This window comes from Urocitellus parryii, chromosome 12, assembly GCF_045843805.1.
Source record: "Urocitellus parryii isolate mUroPar1 chromosome 12, mUroPar1.hap1, whole genome shotgun sequence".
NCBI classification, from domain to species: Eukaryota; Metazoa; Chordata; class Mammalia; order Rodentia; family Sciuridae; genus Urocitellus; species Urocitellus parryii.
In genome coordinates, this window is record NC_135542.1 from 56,121,849 (window position 1) to 56,145,153 (window position 23,305).

Sequence of the window (23,305 nt, forward strand, 5' to 3'; positions counted from 1 at the left end):
TCTGTTCAGTAAAGATTTGGAAATAGGGAACTCAAACGTAAAGGGTACGGGTTTGGAGGGTCTTTCGGTTCTTTCAATTCCAAACTACAGGCTTCACAGAGGGTTCATTCTAAGACTAGAGCCCAGGCCAGACCAAGGTCTGATTCTGACACCGCCAAACAGTTGCACCACGCCAACTAAGAACGGTCCGAAACAGCTGGAATCGCTGCGAAGGGCCTCAGGGTGTACCAGACAGGTCGCACCGGCCGGGGGTCCCCGCTTAGCGGAAATACACCAAGCCAGGCGCGTTGAGAGGCCACTCCCCGGGTGCACAGGGAGAAACTGGGACGTCGCGGACACGGAGCTGGCCTGGCCAGCGGCGCGTGGCACGCGTGGAACCTCCCGCGCATGCTCCGCCCGCCGGCCTCCCCCGCCCCGCCCCGAGTCCCGCCCCTATCGCTCCTTCTCCCCTCCCCCGCCAGCCTCTCTTCGACTTTGGCCCCTCCGGCCGGGCGGCCGACGTTCCGCGTGCGTGCGGGCGCCTGACTTCACTTCCGGCTAACGCGCTCTGCTTGCCCCCTGGCCCCGGATGGTGACTGGCGGTGGTGCTGCACCTCCCGGGACTGTCACTGAGCCGCTTCCCAGTGTGATTGTGCTGAGCGCAGGCCGGAAGATGGCGGCTGCGGCTGCGGCGGCCTCGGGCCCGGGCTGCTCTTCCGCGGCGGGGGCGGGAGCGGCCGGGGTCTCGGAGTGGCTGGTGCTGCGGGACGGCTGCATGCGCTGCGACGCCGACGGGCTGCACAGTCTCTCCTACCACCCAGCGCTCAACGCCATCCTGGCCGTCACCAGCCGCGGGACCATCAAAGTCATCGACGGCACCTCGGGGGCCACCCTGCAGGCCTCAGCGCTCAGCGGTGAGTGTGCCGCAAGCCGGGCGGGGGCTGTGTCGGCTGCGGGAGGAGCCGGGCGGGCGGATGCCGGGCAGGGAAGCCGCCCAGCCCCGAAGCTCGGCCTTCGAAGGGAAGCGGGGTTGCTGGAGGGCAGGGCTAGGGGCTCGGGCCAGGTAGTGAAGGGAGGCCCGAAAGCTGACGGAAGAGGACCTTAGGGCTTGGCTGCTTCGGCGGCAGCAGCTGGGAAGGAAAGACCGGCGAGTCGGGGAATGGTGGGAGTTGCCTTTAGGGCCGTGAGCGTCCGGTCTGGCTTGGTCCTCTGGAAGTGGAGAAAGAGGCCTCGAAGCTCGGCGCTGGAGAAGGCAAGCCCCCCACCTGGGTGGTGGGGAAGGTGTCGGGACTGCGCTCTGCTAGATGAGAGAGCGAAAGGCTCAAAGGGTTGATCCCGGCGGGAGAGGTTGGTGGCCGGAGGCAAGGGGCGCGAAGCGTCCGAACCGGCTTCCGAGCCCAGAGTTCCTGGAGAGAAGTGGCCGGCCGGCTGTTCTTGGGTCCCGCAGGTGCGGGGACTCACAGCGGGCTTCGCGCCTGGGGTGGGGGTGGGGCGGGCCAAGGGTGGGGGCGGGGAGGGAAGTAGGCGGGCCAGCTGCCTGAACTGTTGAGTAGACTAGTCTCAGTCTGGCAAGACAGCTAGAATAGACCCAGTTCTCTAGCTCTGGGCTTTCAACTTCTGCTAGGTTCCAGTACCTAGAAGTTTAGGATCTGGGGTGTATGAAGTACCGGTTCTTTTCGGTTTGTAATTAGGTGATACTTCACGCCCTCTCAACTTGTTTTATCACAGTTAGCCAAAAAATTGGGATTTGGACGTTTGTCTGAGTCTCCCATTGGAGGACAGTACTTCTGGGTGGTGTAGACGTTGGTCTAGGGATAGGACTTTTGGAATGCATGAGGTTGAACTCTTAGAGGACAGACTAGAGTGTTTTGGAATTGCCCTGGCTAAGTTAACATTTCGCTGAGGTGACATTCCATTTGTGGTTAAATGACGAGTGGCTTAATTTAGATCTTATAGGTTAAGATTGAAAAATTATTGTATGAGTGAGTTAGACTCATGCATAGAGATATAATGTATGCAGTAGTATTTAGCCAGTGGAGGTAGTTATGTGATCTCCCAATTCACTTGTATTTTAACATAGACAAATAAGGAAAAGTTACTGTGTAATAAGGCATTTAAAAGAGTAATTGGCAATTTATGAATACAGAGGTGAAAGTAGAGATTTTTGTTCATGTGTCACTTGGGAAAGAACTAGTTTGTATATAGTTACAGAATGTAAGCCAGATATATGTATCTAAGAGATGTTTAAGTGAAAGTTTTGGATCATAGACTTGTAATTTTTTCTTTTCTTGGTTTAGGTAAATGACAGAAAGGGTCCCAGATGTAGCACCAATCAGTTACTGCAATTTGGGTATAACAGCTCGTCACTGTGAGGGAGATGCTCATTAGTAATTGGGTATCTTCCTTTTAAAAAATTCATTGAAAATATTTCAGAAATGAAGAGGAATAAAGAGTAATTAACAGCGAACAACCACATATCTCCAACTCACCATCAGAAATAAAAAATTGGAAATAAAGTAGAATCTTCCTTTGTGTCCCTCCTGGATTTCTTTCCATTTAACTCTCCCTCCTCCATAAATATCCCTGATTTGGTTTTATCATTTTCATACATGTCTCATATCTGATATTATTTTTCATGATTCTTTAGCTCTGAGTAAATGATATTATAGTATATACATGCTAAAATTCTACAGAAAGTCAGAATAATAAAAATATTGAAGTATTTTGGGTAGGAGGAGTTTCATTTTGTGTGTGTGTGTGTGTGTGTGTGTGTGTGTGGAGGCCATGTTCGAGAAAAATAATGTGTGGCAGGGTTTCTTAAAATGATTGTATATTTATATGCCTGAAAATGGAAAGGAAGAAAATAACCACTGGAGGGGTAGATTGTTAAAGAGGAGGGTTTTAGGTGTACAATATAAATATAAAGATATATGCATAAACCAGCACTGATTTGTAATATCTTAGTTGGGGTATATTGTGCCATTTGTTAATAAGAAAAGTATGGGATGTGATGCAGCTGCAGATGCCCATGCATGAGGATTGAGTATATAGAGGAGTTTAATGGCTAATAGAACAAAAGGATTGCAGGACAAAAGTTGAAAAGTAACAATGGATAAATTTGAAACATTTTACATATGAGAACTAAAGTTTATTATTATTAATTACCAGAGGTTATATAGAGTCTGTGTCTCTAATGTATTTAGACCATTGGGAAGGGAATGCTGCATTTTGTTTTGAACCTGGAATATGTAGGTATTTACTTGATTTGTTTTTAATGGTTAATAGAGGGTGACAGTCCTAAAAATAGAATAAGGATAAGGTTCCAGTAGTCGACCATGGTTCTAACATAACCCCTCTTTTCAGTTCATGGGCAGTGAGCCACCTTCTCTTCTACCCCAGAGAAAGACATCTTTGTGTAAGGGGATAAAGAGTGGGGTAACCAACCATATGACGTTTATTAGGTGATAGAATATCATGCCTTATGGATGCACAGGGTTTAGCTTATAGGTTTATAGGTAGCCTGTTAGTGTAAGTTGGAAATTGAAGGATTGGAACAGGACTTGTATGTATATGTATTCAGTTTGGTGGTAAAGATTTTTTTTTTAAATATCTAGAATAGGTCTTCCAATGATTGTTTTATAAATACATTTTCACTACATTAAGAGCTGTCAAGATATATGTAGGTTAGGCAAGATTTGTTAGTGTTTTAAGAGTTAAGATTTTTGATGACCTGAGCTGGTTCCTGGGCTGGGGGTATTCAGTGACCTCCATAGTTTGGCCTGTTTAATTCTCTTTATCTCTGATTTGTTTTGTGAAACTGGTCCATTTAACTCCCCACCTACTCCCGACTATATTACTTTTGCTCTTTGTTGGAATGCATCAGTTCTCTCCAATCAGACAAATCTTACTCATTTTTTTGTGGCTCAGAGCATATTTCAACTTCCTGAACCCTTTGGCCCGCAAGGAACCCCTAAGTACATATTGTTCTGTTAATGTCCATTTTAGTAATTTGGCAGTGTGCTATTTCTGCTGTTTTGAATATTCAAGTTTCATTTTATTTTGCTTTTTTGTAGATTTGTTTCTCATATTTCAGCAATTATAAAAATCTCATAGTAGGTATCTTGTCTGCTTGTTTATAATTTCCTCTACAGGATGCTTCTTACAAAATATTCAAATATCTATATATATTTTTGGGTGGGGGGTACTGGGGATTTAACCCAGGGGTGCTTAGCTTCCGAGTTACATACACAGCCCTTTTTACTTTTTTGTTTTGAGACAGGATCTCGCTGAGTTGCTCAGGGCATTGCTAAGTTGCTGAGGTTGGCTTTAAACTAGCAATCCTCCTGCCTCAGCCTCCTGAGCTGTTACAGGTATGCACCATTGTGCCTGGCTCACTCAAATATTTTTGATTTGAAGCATGTATGTATACTAATAAGTGCTTTGAATAGATGCTTCTTTATATACTAATTGCCAAATAAAGACATTCCCTGACTTTTAAAAAAGTAGACTCTATTTTTTAGAGCAGTTTTTAGGTTCACAGCAAAATTGAGCAGAAATTGCAGAGTTCCATGTATCCTCTGGCCCCACACCTTCACAACCTTCCCTACTATGAACAGGGGATACCACAGTGGTATAGTTGTTACATTAAAAAATGATCACCCAAACTCCATATTTTACATAGGTTTTGTATAGTCTAAGGGTTTGGGCAATTATATGAAGATACATATTCACCATTATACTACCATACTGAATAGTTTCATTGTCCTAAATATCCTCTGCTCTGTCTTTTCATTCTTCCTTCTCTTCTCACCTCTGGCAACCACTGATCATTTTACTGTCTTTTAGTTTTGTCTTTCTCAGAATGTCATTGTTGGAATCATAGAGTATGAAAACTTTACGTTGGCTTCTTTCAAGTAGTGTATGCATTTAAGGTTTTTCCATGACTTTTCATGGTTTGATAGCTATTTTTTTAAAGCACTGAATAATATTCCATTATGTGGATATACCATAGTTTGTTTACCCATTCCTGTTTGGAAGGACTTCTTGTTAGCTTCTAAGTGTTAGCAATTATAAATAAAGCTGCTGTAAATATCTGTGTGCAATACTTTGTGTGGGTAGGCAGTGAACTACCTCCTCCCTTTCTACCACAGGGAAAGACATCTTTGTAAGGGGATAAATAGGGGGTAACTATATACATAGAGTTTTACTGATAATAGAGTAGTATGCAACTTTTCAATTAATTTGGGTCAATTCTAAAGTGTTTGGTTGATGGAGAATCCTATACAGTAAGAATATGCTTGCTTGTCCAAGAAACTGCCAAACTGTCCTCCGGAGTGGCTATACCATTTTATGTTCTCACCAGCAACAAATGAGATCCTGGGTGGCATAAGAAAATGAACAAATTGAACTTAATGAAAATTAAAAAATCTGGGGCTGGGGATGTGGCTCAAGAGGTAGTGCGTTCGCCTGGCATGCGTGCGGCCCGGGTTCAATCCCCAGCACCACATACCAACAAAGATGTTGTGTCCGCTGAGAACAAAAAAAAAAAAAAAATTAAAAATTCTCTCTCTCTCTCTCTCCCCCCTCTCTCACTCTTTCTTAAAAAAAAAAAAAGAAAATTAAAAAATCTTGTGAATCACTATTAGCAAATTAAAACAGATAGCTCTAAACACCGGATTTTGGTCAGAATCTGACAGGTGTTCAGAGGTATCTGTTTTAATTTGCGATTCTCTAATGCCATACAAGGTTGAACATCTTTTTATATGCTCATTTGCCTCCTTTTTATGTTTATTTGCTAAATTGGGTTTTAAAAATAAAAAAGTTATATATACCACTTGACCATGCTGTTTACATACCTAGATTTGCCCCCTTCTCTTGCTGTTGCCAGTTCACACAGTTCAGCATGATAAGAAGTAGCTTGGCTCTCCAGACAGTTGGCTCAAGTTAAAATTATGTTTTTTGTTTTAGTTTAGTAACAGTGTAACCTTGACTAAATTATTTAACATTTGTTTCAGTTTCCCCATTTGCAAAATGGGAATGATAATTGTACTAATTTTTATTCATTTATTTTTTTCAGTGCTGGGAATCAAACCCAGAGCCTTGAGCATGCCAGGCAGATGTTCTATCACTGAGCCACATCCCCAGCCCGGTTGTATTTTGAAAATTAAATACTAATGCCTGTAAAATGCTTATAGAGCAGTATATTTACCAAATACACAAAACAGTTTCCTTGTATTTACTTGTAATTCTTAGTAAATACCTTGCTTTTTTTCTTGAGGCCTTTTCATATTCTTTGTAAAGTCTTTTGAACATAACCTGCTACTTTCCTATCTCCTGCAGAACCAATCTAGTTTTCTTTGTTGTAAGAATAAGGCTTTGGGGCTGGGATCGTAGCTCAGTGGTAGAGCGCTTGCCTAGCCCATCTAAGGCTAGGTATTTATACCAAAAAAAAAAAAAAAAAAAAAGAAGAATAGGTATTATTAAGGTATTGTCTTATTTAATTATTCTTGGTGGTGTTTTCTCTTACTCCTTATAATAGCACACTCCCCCAACATAGTACTCTCCCTGAGCACCTCCCCTCCCCAGGTACTGGGGATTGAATCCAGGGGTGCTTTACCACTGAACTGCATTCCTAGCCCTTTTAATGTTTGTATTTTGAGATGCATTGTTGCTTAGGGCCTCATTAGGTTGCTGAAGCTGGCCTCAAACTTGTGATCATCCTGCCTCGGCATCTTGTGGGGATTACAGGTGTGTGCCACTGTGCCCAACCATCATAGTACATTTTGTATTGTTTATTTTATTTTTTATTTATTTTTTTGATACTGGGGATTAACCACTGAGCCAATCCCCTGCCCTTTTTTGCATTTTATTTAGAGATAAGATAGGGTCTATCTCTGAGTTGCTTAGGACCTTGCTAGGTTGCTGGGGCTGGCTTTGAACTCAAAAACCTCCTGACTGAGCCTCCTGAGCTGCTGGGGTTATAGTTGTGTGTTATATGTCACCATGCCCGACTTTATGTTTTTTAATAAGTTTTTTTGTGGATATGTGGAGACTGCATGGGCTTTATGTGTTAGGTGATCCTAAGTTTTAGCTAGCTTTCTTAAACTTCCTGAACCCCAGCTTCCTCATTTGTGAATTAAAATTAATATTTAATAGGGTAGTTGTGAAGATTAAGTGGTCAAACATGTTAAAAGTACCTAACAGTTGGTGGCAAATACATAGTAGCTTCTCAGCAAATGCCAGTTCTTATGTGTCTCTTGGATGCTTAATATTGTAATGCTCTACAAGATTGTTTTAAAAAAGTTTACTCATTTATGTTTATATACAGAGGATAGATAAATATCATTCAATTATGGGTGGGAATATGAATGTTGGTAACAAATGTAATCTAAGTTTGGATAAATATCTTTGTGTATATAGGTTTGGCTAAATAGAATAAATTTAAGATATTACTAGTTCTCTATGTATATATAGATTGTTCATATAGTACATGTACATAAATAAATGAAGATATGTGTGTGGATAGTAATCAGTGGATAGTGTATATATTATAGGAGGAAGATATGTGTAATTAGTTTCTGAAGTGGATTCCAGGTCAGTGTTGCAGTGGAAAAGGTAAAAAGCTGCTCAGCATTTTTAGACAAACATTGTGTTTCTTTTAGATTATCTCCCTTTCCCTTTTTCCTAGGTATATATTGACTTTGATTAGAGAAAATTATAAAATTATAATAAATAAGAAAAAAGATCTTTATATTCTACTCCAGCTTCAATGAAGTTTCAATTTGGTGCATCCCCCCCCCCTTTATTTAGAAACTTCTTTTTTAAAAAAATTGTTTATTTGTCGTACTGGGACTTGAATCCAGAGGTACTTTACCACTGAGCCACATCTCCAGGACTTTTTTTTTTTATTTTTTTATTTTGAGATGGAATGTTGCTAAGTTGCTTGGGGCCTCAGTAAATTGCTGAGACTGGTCTTGAACTTGTGATTGTCCTGTCTCTTGAGCAGACTTGAAACCCATAGCTGCCTATTCCAAGAAATGCTGGAGCCTGCATGGTCCTCAAGAAATAAATTTTTAGAAAAAAATGCAGTATTTCCCAGTAATGGAAATTTTAAGTGATTCAAACCTTTTTCTATTTCCTGCATACTAACTTGGTGCATGCAGCCTTTTTATCAATTTTTCTTTGAGAGATAAAAAATATGGCTTGATTTTGGGATTTCTAATAACCCTAGAAGATAGTTATCTTGGATGCATCCAGTTCTTTTATAAAGAATTAAATCAGCAGAATCTCTCTTTGGTCTAAGCAGTTAGGCTCTGTTTCAGTCACCTGACTTTGGTGATATTAAGTGATGAATTAGTTAATGTCAGAGATTTGCTGTTTTGTTAACAAAGCACTTTTCTCTAGTTATAGTAAATTTGCATTATGCTAAGATCTCCTTTTAATGTTTTGCTTATGTTTTAAAGAGCCTATATTTTTATTTAGATTTTTACTTTTACCACTCAGACTTATCCTAACTGTTGAATGCTCTAAGGTGGTTTTACTCTGACAAAGAATTTATTCTAATCTTTGTTTTAGTATTTTAGATTTATTAATGAGTGGCAGTATGAGAGACCTTGAAACCTGGCAGCCAAGGCTCAATTAAGCCATAACCCCCACTCCCACCCCTTGCAGAGTAACACTGGGGATTAAACCCAGGAGGGTTGTTCTCAGCTACATTCTCAGCCCCTCTGCCCTACCCCTGTTTTCTTTTTCTTTTGCTGTGCTGGTTATTGAATTTGGGTATTCTACTACTGAACTACATCCTCCGGACCCTCTTACTTTCCCCCTAAACTTTATTTACTTATATGGTGCTGAGGATTGAACCCAGTACCTTACATGTACTAGACAGGCCCTCTACTACTGAGCCACAACCCCAGCACACCCGCCCCCAACCCTTTTTATTTTTTATTTTTAGACAGAGTCTTGCTAAATTATGATCCTCTTACTTCAGCCTCCTGAATATTTGGGATTGATGGTACATGATACTGTGCCTGGCATATCCTCCTTTTTATTTATTTATTCATTTATTTAGTTGCAGATGTACACAATGCCTTTATTTCTTTAATTTTTAAGTGGTGCTGAGGATTGAACCCAGTGTCTCAGACTGCTAGGCAAGTGCTCTATCACTGAGCCACAGCTCTAGCACACACAATTTTTTCTTAGTTTTCCATAAATGTGACTGAATTGTAGTAGACATAAGAGCAATAATTTTTGTATCCAAGAGAGTTATAAACTATATCTTAATTTATTTTGAACCTGATTTATTGTTATTATTTAAAGCATTAGACCACATTTTTTCCCCTTTATTTATCTATTTTTATGTGGTGCTGATAATTAGACCCAGTGCCTCACATGTGCTAGGCAAGCGTTCTACCACTGAGCCACAACCCTAGCCCTGGACTTGAATTATTAAAAATGTAAGGTGAAGTAAAGAACTGATGGCTGATATTAACACAGGCATTTATTGAACATATACTGGGCACAGGGAATACAAAATAACTAAGGTAATATTTTTGTCTTTGAATGCATGCTACATGCTTTTAGTAAACCATTTTAGCATAATTTCATAAGTGCTGTAGCATAGATATGCAGAATGTCATGTAAATACGGAGCAGGGAATTGTGAATACAGAGGGAGTTTCTTCAACCTAAGGGAAATTGGAAAAGCTTCTCAAAGAAGGCAGCCTTTATAATCAGTTTTGAAAGATGGAAATACTAGGAAGGAAAATTTAGGTACTTCCTTGTGAACAGACACGCTGGTCTTCAAAAACATCATTAATTCAAGAACAGAGAGAAGTATTTTGAAGATGTTGACATTTATTGTATATGTGGGAATGGTTAAGGTCCAAGCAGAATTATAGGCAAGGATAAGAGCACTTTTTTTTTTTTTTTTAAAGAAGTTTGGACTTGATATTAGTAGTAGGGAGCCATTGTAGGTTATGATATGATTAGAGTTGTATTTAGAAAGATATGAAGCTAATATCTGTTTGTGAAAAGTGATGAGAACATCATGTAAGACAGTTTGAGAAGGAAAAACAATATAATTTGGTTAACATGAAGAATGAGAGAAATTGACAAGGTGAAAATTATCCTTAGGATTCTTCTTGGCATTACTGGATGGATGATGTTTATTAATCCAGATAGGTAGTACAAGAAAATATGGTGACTAGCTTTTGTTGGAGAAAGCTTGAAGTAAGATGCAAATACATTTTTCGGTTGTGTTAATTTTGAGAGGTATTTTGAAGTTCATCCAAGTAGAGATGCCCAGAAGACCCTTAGCAGTTGAAGCTTGAAAATTTGGAAGGCATAGGCACTAGAGAGAAAGCCTAGTCTAGTTAGCTGTTCAGGATGTTGACTCCTGAGCATTTGAGTCGCTCTACGTATATCAGATAGGAACTGCCTTGCTCACTTCCATTTGCTTTTTCATCTCTTACTAGCTGTGACTTTAGTCAACATGCTTATCCTTTCTGTGTGTTTCATAATTACTTTTTTTTTAAAAAACAGAGAAGATTTATTTATTTATTTTTTTAAGAGAGAGAGAGAATCTTTAATATTTATTTTTTAGTTTTCGGCGGACACAACATCTTTGTATGTGGTGCTGAGGATTGAACCTGGGCCGCACACATGCCAGGCGAGCGCGCCACTGCTTGAGCCACATCCCCAGCCCTCATAATTACTTACTAAATTATTGGCAAAGTTAAATGCACTGATTTGTAAAATACTGCTTGACCTACCATAATAAATCAGTAAATGTTATTTTTTTGTGTTTGTGTTTTAAATTATATAGTTCTGTTCAACATGTGTTTTTAAGGTGAGGATAATAAGATGAATTTGAAATTTCTTTCTCAATCTGTTGATATAACAAAAATAGTAATTATGAAGAGAGTACCTTTGGCAAGACACATCTGAGCTACCATCATTAAAATGGACCAATAATATTTTCCCAGATATATATCTGATTACGTAATAAATGTAGAAACCCTTTATAAACTTTAGCACTTTATTTATTTTTTTAGTTGTAGATGGACACAATATTTTTATTCATTTTTTTATTTTTTATTTTTTTAAATATTTATTTTTTGTAGTTTCACACAATAACTTTTATTTATTTATTAATTTTTATGTGGTACTGAGGATCGAACCCAGGACCTCACACATCTGAGGCAAGCACTCTACCACTGAGCCACAACCCCAGCCTAAACTTTAGCACTTTAATATAAGTGGTACACAAAAGTACAGATGAACTTCTGTGGTATGGACGAGATAATAAAGGTGCAAATTACAAAAAGAAGTATAGAAATGAATACTCGTTTCTATACTGTATGGAGGTAGAACTAAAAAGAGTGAAACAGTTGATATATAAAACATCTATAAAATAGTGCTCCTAAAAAGTCATTATTCAGTTTGAGTGTGTTAAATCAGGGATGTATGTTAGAAGTAGACATGCTTACTTTGGGGAGGAAATGATATAAATATTACAATGAGGAAGATGCGAGTGTTTTTGAGATTTAGTGTGGGCACTGGGAATTTAATCTTCATGATTTGTTATTGTACTTTGATTTATGAAGTAGGAGAGAGAAGATAAGGGATATGGCACAGGGCAGTGGTTCTCAGTCTTGCTTTTGCTTGTTCATGAGAATCATCAGGGGAGCTTTTAAAAAATACTCTGTTTGGGCTCCAGTATTCTGATTTAAGTGGTCTGGAGTGGAGTCTAGGCATACCCGCCCTCTTGCCTGAGAAAGCATGCCAGCTGGTTCTAATGTGCAGTTGGATTTAGGGGTTCAGACTTTGAATATAAGTACCGTAGATAAACAAGCTTATTTTGTATGTGTGGGGTAAATGAGAAAGTTTTTATTTGATTTCTATAATATTCTATTTAGTCTTGAAATATTCTCAAATTCTTTTGCTAATACAACCTATCTTACTGTTCTTAAAGTTGTATTTAGTGAGTATATATTTAAGTATGTCTGTGAGTAGCAGGGACATATCAAAGGCTAAGTTTCTGTTGCTTTGTATTTTTAACATTTTTTTTTCTGTAATTTTTGGTCTTTTGAGTTAAGTCCTCTGATACTTTTTCATTAAAATGCCACTAGAGTCAAGGAGAATGATTTCACACTGGAGGATGTGGAAGGAGAGAAGAAAGGGAATAGGAGGACAGGGATGTGGGCTATCTGTGTCAACAGGTCAGCTATTTTATGCCTAGAAATGTTTTTGTTTTTATGTAAAAACAAACTAATAGGGCTGGGGCTGTAGCTTAGCTGTAGAGCACCTGCGTTGTACGTGTGATGCACTTGGTTTGATCCTCAGCACCACATAAAAATAAATAAATAAAATAAAGATATTGTGTCCATCTACAACTAAAAATAAATAAATAAATAAACTTAAAGAGTATTGCATTTCTCACACTCTACCTTAATATAGTAAAAAGTTCTTCAAAACCGTATGAAGTGGTTGATTTTTTTGAAAAATTTATTGTGTATGAAGTACTGGTGATAACTACTTGCTTTCCTGGAACTCATGGTTTAGTGGGAAGAGCTCTGTTACACCTACACTATAATGTCAGGTGGTGATAAATGCCATAGGAATGTTAAAGCTGGTATAAGAATGGCTTGTTAAGTTTGTGCTGTTAGGGAGTCTGAGAGGTCTTTAAATTTGTGCTAGTTAGGGTGGCATTTGAATAAAGATCTAAATGATGGGAGTTAGCAGCAGTGCAAATAATAATCAGAGGAACTTTCCGCTGGCCTGTTACTAGAGTAGGCACAAACAGCTGGATGGATTTTCATCATATTTTGGGTGGAATTTGAGTAGGGATGACTTAAAATACAGGGTATGTAAGGAATGATGGGTCTCTGTGATGATTATTTTGGAGATATGTGTTACCTATGTTTAACAGAAAAGAGTATTTTTAAATATGAACTGTAAATGAGAATTCAGATAAACACATACTATAAATTGTAGAATTGTATTGATATAGCTGAGTTACTTTCTCATATTGGTAACTTTATGCAACAACAACTATTTATTTACAGACAATTAAGAGTTCTTTGAGCAGCATCAGATAGGGAAGTTAAACCCCAAAGTTTACTTTACCCAGATCAGCATTGTGAAGGAAGATTATAACCTGTTTGTCCTAAGTTGTTGAGAAATATAACTGACAGATTGGATATCTGAAAAAGACCCCGTAGTGTGTTGCAGGGCATACTAGGTTTTTAGAGATGAGTGCCATCTATGAAAATTTTTCCGTGATGATTGCTTTCAAAACTTTCTTAATTGATATCACATATTTAAGGTTATAATAAAATAAGAGAGTCTGGTGGCAGTTTTGGTTAAAGTGAATAAAGAGAATTGGAATGTGGAACTCTTCTTCGAATAATTTTGTATCTTTTGAAGGTCCTTTTTTATGCTTTGGTAGGTTTTGGTTCTCTGGCCTAGAACAATACTATCCCTGCATTATATTTTATCATTGTTATCTTTTCTTCATGGTCCCACCATTGAACTTTTACAGACTTTGTTGTGTATCAAGTTTTGTTTGACAAAAATACTTTCTTTTTAAAAATATTTTTTTGTTGTAGATGGATACAATACCTTTAAATAATTATTTTTATGTGGTGCTTATGATCAAACCCAGTGCCTCACACATGCTAGGCAAGCGCTATACCACTGAGCTGCAACCCCAGCCCACTACTTTGTTTTTTAATGCTAGAGTTTTAACTAACTTTTTTCTTATTCAATAGTTTTATTTAAAAAATTATATCTTAAGAGCTTTTTGAGAACCTACCATTTGATTTTACACCTTCTTTTTCCTTTTTTTTTTGGTACCAGGGATTGAACCCAGGCCACTCAACCACGGAGCCACATCCCCAGTTTTTTTTTTTTTTAATATTTTATTTATTTTTTAGTTTTCGGCGGACACAACATCTTTGTTTGTATGTGGTGCTGAGGATTGAACCCCGGCCCCACGCATGCCAGGAGAGCCTGCTACCCCTTGAGCCACATCCCCAGCCCCTCCCCCCCAGTTTTTAAATTTAGAGACAGGGTCTTGCTGAGTTGTTGAGGCTGGCTTTGAACTTGCGAACCTCCTGTCTCAGCCTCCTGAACTGCTGGTATTACAGGCATGTGACACTACACACAGCTTGTAGCTAATTTTTTAAAACTAAATTCACTTATTCTAATTAGGTATATATGACATTAGAATGCATTTTGATCCATTGTACACAAATGCAGCGCAACTTCATTTCTCTTGTTGGACACGATTGTAGTGTCCATATGTGCAAAACATGTACTTAGGGTAATGATATCCATCGCATGCCACTTTCTTTCCTGCCCCCAAGCCCCTACCTCTCCCTTTGTCCCCTTCCAGTTCGTAGCTAATTTTTTAAACACATTTATTTTTTAGTTATAGGTGGACACAATATCTTTATTTTGCTTTTATGTGGTGCTGAGGATCGAACCCAGTGCCTCACGCATGTTAGGCGAGTGCTCTACCTGTGAGCCACAACTCCAGCTCTTGTAGTTAATTTTTTTTTTTTTTAAAGATTTTATTTATTTATTTATTTAGTTCTCAGCAGACACAACATCTTTGTTTGTATGTGGTGCTGAGGATCGAACCCGGGCCGCACGCATGCAAGGCGAGCGTGCTACCGCTTGAGCCACATCCCCAGCCCTGTAGTTAATTTTTAAAAACAAACTCTTTCCATATTTTCGATTCTAAAGTTTACATAATTGGGGCTGGGGTTGTGGCTCAGCGGTGGAGCACTTGCCTAACATGTGTGAGGCCCTGGGTTCGATCCTCAGCACCACATAAAAATAAATAAACAAAATAAAAGTATTGTGTCCAACTATAACTAAAAAAATAAATGTTTAAAAAAAGTCACATAATTTATAGCATGTCAAATAGACTAAGGAAAAGAGGAATCACTTATTATTTTATTACATAGAGGTGGCCAGGGTTAACATTTGAGCTTTTTACGTTTTTATGTAATTTTTTGGTACTGGGAACCCAGTAAGAGATGCAATTCTAAAAATATAAGAAAAAAGTAGGAGAAGCTGGGCGTGTTGATGCACACTTGTAATCTAAGAGACTCCAGAGGTTATGGCAAGAGGATGCAAATTTAAGACTAACTTGAGTAATTTAACCTCAAAAAATGAAAAATAAAGGTTGCATATGTAGATCTGTGATAGAGCACTCCTGGGTTCAATCCCCAGTACCAGAAACCACCAAACAATAACAAACAAAACAAAACAAAACAAAACACCATAGGGAAAAGCTTGATCACATTATATTTGATAGTGATTTTTTAAAAAATATGGTATCAGAACCATAGACTGCATAAGAAAATGAATAAATCGAATTTAATGAAACTTAAAAAAATCTTGTGAATCAGAAGTTACACTATCAACAGTACAAAGGCAATACTTAAAATGGGAGAAAATATTTGCAAATCATATCTCTGAAAAGGGATCGACATGCAGAATATATAGAGAACTTCTAAAAGCCAACAGTTAAAAAAAAAAAAAGTAAAAAATGGGGAAAGCACTTTAGAATAGACATTTCTCCAAAGAAGATGCCTAAGAAGCATATGAAAAGAAGCTCAATGTCACTAATCGTTAGCAAAATGCAACCCAAATCACAATAAGGTACTATTTAAAAAAAAGTGTTTTTTTTTTTTTTTTAAATGGACACAATACCTTTATTTTATTTATTTGTTTTTATGTGATCTTGAGGATCAAATCCAGTGCCTCATGCATGGTAGGCAAGCACTCTACCACGGTGTTATATCCCTGGCCCCACAATAAGGTACTATTTTACACCCATTGGGGTGGCTACTATTAAACAAAACAAAACAAAACAAAAAAACAGAATAACAGGTGTTGGTGAGAACATGAAGAAATTAGAATTCTCGTGCACTGCTGGTGGGAGTATATTTAAAATGGTGTAGCTATTATGGAAAACAAATATAGTGATCAAACTAGTAATTTCCTGCTACTCAGGAAGATGAAGAAGGAGGATCACAAGTTTGAGGCCAGTCTTGGCAATTTAGCAGACTCTGTCTCAAACAAATAAGGGGCTGGGTTTGTGGCTCAGTGATAGAGCACTTGCCTAGAGCACTTGCCTTACATATGAGAGGCACTGGGTTCGATCCTCAGCACCACATAAAAATAAATAAACAAAATAAAGGTATTGTGTCTATCCACAACATATATGTGTGTGTGTATTTATTTTTCCTTTCTTTTTTTGGGGGGGGGCGTCAGGGATTGAACTCAGGGGTGCTTAACCACTGAGCCACATTCCTAGCCCTATTTATATTTTATTTAGAGAAAGGGTCTCACTGAGTTGCTTAGTACCTCCCTAAGTTGTTGAGGCCGACTTTGAACTCAAGATCCTCTTGTCTTAGCCTACTGAGTTGCTGGGATTATAGGCGTGTGCCACACTGCTCACTGAAGCAGCAGTATTCTAAATAGACAAAAGGTGGAAGCAACCTAAGTATCCACTGATGTGTAAATTGTTAAAATGAATGGAATTCTGACACATGCTGTACTATGGATGAACCTTGAAGACATTATGCTAGATGAAATAAGTCAGTCACAAAAGGAAACATACTGTATGATATACTGTATGATGATTCATATAAGGTACTTGGAATAGTCAAATTCATAGAAAACAGATTCAGGGTTGCCAGGGGCTGAAGGAAAGGGATCCACTTCTGTAGATGGATGGTAAAGATGTTTATACAACATTGTGAATGTACTTAATGCTGTTGAATGCTACACATAAATGGTTAAAATGGTAAATTTTGCTGGCTATGGTGGCACATGCCTATATCTCAGCAGCTCAGGAGGCCGAGGCAGGAGGATTGCAGATTCAAAGTCAGCCTTAGCAATTTAGTGAGAGCCTAAGCAACTCAGTGAGACCCTGTCTCTAAATAAAATACGGCTCCCCCCCCCAAAAAAAAAATCAGATGGTATGTTTGTGAAGTTCTGTCTCTGAATTCTATTCTATTCCATTGTGCTATGTCTGTGCTAGTACCATACTTCTTGTGGTAGTATAGCTTTTTTGGTAAGTCACAAAATCATGTAATATGACTTGTCCAACATTATTTATTTAGTTTTTGAGGTAATGGGGATTGAACCTAGGGGTGTTTTACCACTGAGCTACATCCCCAACCCTTCTTATCTCTCTATTTATCTATCTCTATTTATTACTGGTGATTGAACTCAGGGGTACTTAACCACTGAACCATATCCCAAGTCCCAGCTCTTTTTGAGTCCCTAAGACAGCTTCTTCCTAAATTGCCCAAGGTGGCCTTGAGCTTTCGATCTCCTACTCACCTCCTGAGTTGCTGGGATTACAGGCATGTGCTACTGCGCTGGACCTCCAGCCCTTTTTATTTTATTTTTTAGACAGGATCTCATTAAGTTGCTCTAGCTGGCTTTGAATTTAAGATACTCCTCCTTCAGTCTCCTGAGTAGCTGGGTTTATAGGCATGTACCCTCAGAAGTAACTCCCCCTTTATTTTTTTGTTTGTTTAAAAAAAATTTTTTTTTAGTTGTAGTTGGACATACTACCTTTATATTATTTATTTTTATGTGGTGCTGAGGATCCAACTCAGTGCCTAGCCGGTGCAAGGTGAGTGCTCTACTGCTGAGCCACAACCCCACCCTTCCCCCTTTATTTTTGATCTGCAGTTGGTCAGTCTACTGATGCAGACTGATCCATATTGAGGGCCAGCAGTGTTTTTTTTTGTTGTTGTTTGTTTTTTTGGGGATGAAGGTTTGAATTCAGGGTCACTTAACCACTGAGACGCACTCCCAGCCCTTTTTTGAATTTTATTGAGAGACAGGGTCTCACTGAGTTGCTTAGGGCCTCGCTGAATCACCCTGCCTCAGATTCCCGAGCTGCTGGGATTACAGGCATGTGCCACTGCTCTTGGCTTCATAGATTTTTTTATCAGCTAATATCTACATAATCTGTACTGTATCTTCTCTTTCATTCCTGATATTAGTAATTTGTATTGCCTTTTTAAAATCAGTCTTGCTAGATTTTTATCAATTTTATTGATACTTTCAATGAACTGCTTGTTTACTTGTATTGATTTTCTGTATTCCTTTTTTTTTTTCATTCCTCCCTTGCTTTTCTTTCCTTTCCTCCCCCCCCCATTTCCTTCTTTATTTTATAATAGCCTTTTTAATGGGTGAGAAGTTGTATCTCATTGTAGTTTTGATTTGTATTTCCTTCTGGGTTTTAAATATCCAAGTATCTCAAGTGAACCTTCCCCATCTCAGAACCCAGCAGTTAGTAGCAAGGCTTCTAAGGACAGGGCAGAATCTGATGAGCAGTAGCCCCAGTGCCTCAGCTGGCCTAGGATGCGAGCCAGAGTTTTCACTTGTTTGTAAGCAGCAAGTTAAAGCACCAGATGATGCTCCAGTTCGGATAGGGCCCTGGGCCCTGGAGTTTGGAGTAAACAGTTGTGGTCCTTATTTGTGACCTTTTGATCTTGGCCTAGTTACCCAACCTCACCAGGTTTCAGTTTGTTTTTGCCTTTGTCTTTTCTCTATACTGGGGATTTGTTTTAGTCAGCTTTTTCACTGCTGTGACTAAAAGATCCAACCAGAATAACTTTAGAGGAGGAAAAGTTTGTTTGGGGGCTCACGATTTCAGAGGTCTCACTGCATGGACAGTAGGTTCCATTCCTTTGGGCTTGAGGTGAGGCTAAGTATCATGGCAGAGTGTGTGGCAGAGGGAAGCGGCTTACATGAAGCAGAGAGGTGTCCAATTGCCAGATACAAATAGATACCCCAAAGCTACGCCCCAATTCCCACCTCTTCCAACCTCGCCCTACCATTTCAGTCATCACTCAGTTGATCCCTATTAGGGGATTAATACCCTGATTGGGTTAAGACTCCTATAACCCAATCATTTCAGCACCAAATCTCCTTGCATTTTCTCACATGTGGGATGCCATACCTGAACCACAACAGGATTGAACCCAAGGCCTTGCACCCAAGTGCTCTATTGCTGAGCTACATCATGAACCCTTTTTTTCAATTTTTAATTTCACTTCATTATTTCTTCTGGTTGTTTTGGGTTATTTTGTTCTTCTTTCTGTAGGGTCCCCTCTCCCCACGCCTGTACTGGGAATTAAACCTAGGAGTATTCCACCATTGAACTACATCACCCCTTTTTAAAATTTTGGACAGGGTCTTGCTAAATAGTTGAGGCTGGCCTCAAACCTTGGATTCCTCCTCCCTCAGCATCCAGAGTTACTGAGATTATAGGTGTATGCCACCACACCTGGGTTCTTTCTCTAGTTTTTTAGTAGGAAGCTTAGATTATTGAGTCCATTTTCAGTTTCTGAACACCACAATATAAACTTTTAATTTGTATGAACTTCACTCTAAGCACTGCTTTAGATACAATGACAAATATTGAAGTTCTCAGGTTGAGTAAAAGATACAGAAAAAGGGACAGTAGATTGAATAATCTTCCCTGAAAATTCATGTCCATGGAGACCCTGGGAATGTGACCTTATTTGGAAATAAGATATTTGCAAATATAATAAGGTAATCCTTGGGCGAGTATGCCTGGCATCAGTCTACCCTTTTCCCCTTCTGAGCAGTATGGCATTCATACTATTTATGAACGGTCTTCCCTAACTCAGTGTTCAGAAACTGAAAATGGACTCAACCAATGAATGTGTTTCTGTGCATGCTGCTATATGGGCCTGGAAAATCCTCTGAAGAAATTGCTGACAAGACTGTTTGATCACTGTCCATCATTTTGAGTGCTAGTGTTGCATAGGGCAAGAAGTTAAAACACACACACACACACACACACACACACACACACACACACACATATTGTTAAACTTCTTTCTGTCATGTTCTCTTTAGGAATCTAATGACATCACAGAATCCCATGGTTGTATGGAAACTCATTTGAAGACCCTGGGAATTGTACCATTATATACTTACCTGGGAAAATTAATGATTTGTGATTTTTAAAGTTTAACTAATTACATATCTTAAACATTAAAGCAGTTAGAGTTTAAAATAATTTATAGTTATTGATTTCTACAACTATTTTATAAGTTTTTCCACATGAGTTCCTTCAATTTGTATTGTTCTTTATGGTTTTACCTTGAGACTGGAATTGCTAGCATATATTCCTATTTACTGTATTATAGATATTATTTTTCTTTTCTTTTGGTACTGGGGACTGAACCCAGGGGCACTTTTCCATTGAGCTACATTTATACCACTGAGTTACTTACCCACCCCTTTTTGTTTTTATTTTGAGACAGAGTCTTGCTAAGTTGCTTAGGGCTTCACTAAGTTGCTGAGGATGAGCTCGAACTTGTGATCCTCTTGCCTCAGTCTACTGAGTTGCTGGGACCTTGCCTGGCCAGTTATTATTTTTTCTGTATGTTAATGTGTATTTCAAATTTCCAGACCTGGTACTTAGATATAGAAATTTTATGAATTTTTTTTTGTTTTATGTAGATCATAAATTAGTTGCTGATCAATTTTGTAATACTTCCAAGATGCCCAGGTAAGTTTAAGAGAGATATAATAATCTGGGATTATGAAGACTAGTTCTAATATTTGTTGATTATAATATGTTTAATGACTGTTTTACATATTGATGAATAGGCCCCTGATTTATTTACAGTTTTCTGCTTTTTTTTTTTTTTTTTAAATCATTAGTCAGTGGCAGTACTAGTAATAGGCATGTTCTGCAGCATTGTGGTGGGAGTTTAGAATCAGGTATGTTAGCAGTGGTATTGCTTACCCATTAAGAAGTTTCTTAGCTAATGTAATAAAATTTTGCAGTTGGTCAGTCTTTAAAAAGTCCCCTTAAGCCTGACATGGTAGTGCATGCCTGTATCAGCCCATATCAGCAATTTAGTGAGGCACTTAGCAACTCAGTGAGACCCTGCCTCTAATAAAATATAATAAAAGGGCTGGGGGATGTTGCTCAGTGGTTAAGCACCCCTGGGTTCAATACCCACTATTTTCCCCCATACCCAAAAAGTCCCCTTATAGGCCTGGGGTTGTGGCTCAGTGGTAGAGCACTTTCTACCACTTGTGAGGCACTGAGTTGGATCTTCAGCACCACATAAAAATAAATAAATAATATAAAGGTATTGTGTCTGTCTACAAGTAAAAAATATATATTAAAAAAGTGCCCTTATAGACACTCTGTATTTATAGAATAAAGATAACATTGATCTTGTAAATGTTTTTATAGACTTAAATGTAAAATGAATGTTATCTTTTTTCGTAACTTTTAAAATTCCATTTGAAGCTTCTGATGCTTAGTATTTTGTAAGACTTGAAATTCTTGTTATGAAATTTTATGGTGTGCTCGGTGGCTTTCCATTAAAGTACCTCTCTGGTTTTAACTCAGAATTTTAGTCAGCATTGATCCTCAGTGGTAGGTTTCTGTCTTCTCAGTGGTAGTTGAATCAGGGGCTTTTCTAATTCTCATAATTTAGGTTGTGAAAGAAATACTTTTCATAATGTAATCTCAGATAATAAAGCCCTCAAGAACTTTGAAGGTAATTTTCTAGTAAGCATAAAGTCTATGTTGACTTTATGTTTATTGAACTTTGCAGAAATAACAGAAAATAGATAATTTAAAGAAATTTTGTTTTGAACAATTGAATTTTGAAATAATTCAACTTAGAGGAAAATTGCAAGAATAATATGGTACAAAAATCTCCCTTTATCCTTTACCCAGATCCTACCAGTTTTAAATATTTCACATTTACTTTTCATTCTCACATATATACACACATAACTACTTTTATTCTCTTTGAGAGTTGTTTGCATGTATCAGGCCTGTTTAATCCTACTATTTCTGTGTTTATTTCTTAAAGCAGTGATATTCTCTTTTCATAATAGCAATGTAATTGTTAAGTATTTATAATTTCACATTGACACTTTCTAGTACATATTCCACTTTAATCATTTGTCCCAGTCATGTCTTTTAGAGCATTTTTTTCTAGTCCAGGATTATATATTATATGTAGTTACCACAAAAACATTTTTTATGGACTATGGTTTTAATATTTTAAGTGTTTAATTTTTGTTCTTTTGACAGCTAAACCAGGTGGACAAGTGAAATGTCAGTATATTTCTGCTGTGGATAAAGTTATATTTGTGGATGATTATGCAGTAGGTTGTAGGAAGGACCTTAATGGAATCTTATTGTTAGACACTGCTCTGCAAACACCAGTTTCAAAGCAGGATGATGTGGTTCAACTTGAACTGCCCGTTACAGAGGTAAGTTGAAATAAGTATCTCTTAATGTGATTTCCAATCTATTGGATGTTAAATGAAATTAAGTTGTCCTTCAAGGATGTTATATAGGTATCCATATTAAAAACCACCAATTGCTGCGCACATTTTAGTAATCCCAGCAGCTTGGGAGACTGAGGCTGGAGGATTGAGAGTTCAAAGCCATACTCAGTAACTGAGCGAGATCCATATCAACTTAGTGAGACCTTGTCTCAAAATAAAATATAAAAAGAGCTGGGGGTATGGCTCAGTGGTTGAGCACCCATGGGTGCTCAACAAAATAAAACAAGAATTCTTATCAATCACCATTTTAAATAATATTTGTCTTTCCTTAGCATAATTCATTAGTACTCTTTGAAATGTTATTTTAGATGTGAACTGTGAATCAAAACAAGCTAAATAGCTGTAACAGAGATCTCAGAATATAGTGGCTTATTTAACAAGATGATTTATTTGTAGTAGCAGTTTAGGGCTAAGTGTAGGGCCGGCTTTGGTAACTTGAAAACTGAGATTAGTTCCTGAGTTTTAGACAACTGCTTCAGGTCTCATTTTTTAGTCAAGGGAAAGGGAGAGCACAAGTCCAGAGAGCACATGAGCAGATTTCTTCTCACTTTATTTCTGTCTTCCCTTTTCTGTTTTCTTTCTCTCATCTGTTTTTGTTTTCTTTCTTACTCTGCCCTGTACTCTTTTTGTATTCATCCCATTGTGGCTATGTGAACATGAGAGGAGTTAGGGAAAGAGGTGGTTTGTTATTTATTTTTTAATATTAAAAACTGGGAGGATTCTGTATTGAAAAACGAGTAATCTTTGCTATGTATCATGTCTTAATAACCCCAATTTTAAATTGCATCCATAAGTGTTTTTCTATAGTTCTAAATTTTCATTATTATTATTATTATTATTATTATTATTTTTTTTTTGTGTGTGTGTGTGGTTTGTGTGGCCCTGGAGATTGAACCCAGAGCTTTAACAACTGAGCTACATCTGCA

General features: G+C 38.2%; 1 protein-coding gene across 8 annotated transcripts in view; it reads left to right on the forward strand.

Moving 5' to 3' along the window:
- The first annotated feature begins 502 nt into the window (after positions 1 to 502).
- The window catches only part of Birc6 (baculoviral IAP repeat containing 6), a 209,709-nt gene continuing 186,906 nt past the window's right edge, over positions 503 to 23,305 (forward strand). For all 8 annotated transcript variants that reach the window (XR_003301795.2, XM_026399426.1, XM_026399557.1 and 5 more), the window contains exons 1-2: positions 503 to 893; positions 22,120 to 22,301. Coding sequence is in view for 7 of the 8 variants with exons in the window: in XM_026399426.1 (XP_026255211.1) it covers positions 569 to 893; positions 22,120 to 22,301 (507 nt within the window). In the remaining variant the exon portion in view is untranslated. The remainder of the gene's footprint in view (positions 894 to 22,119; positions 22,302 to 23,305) is intronic.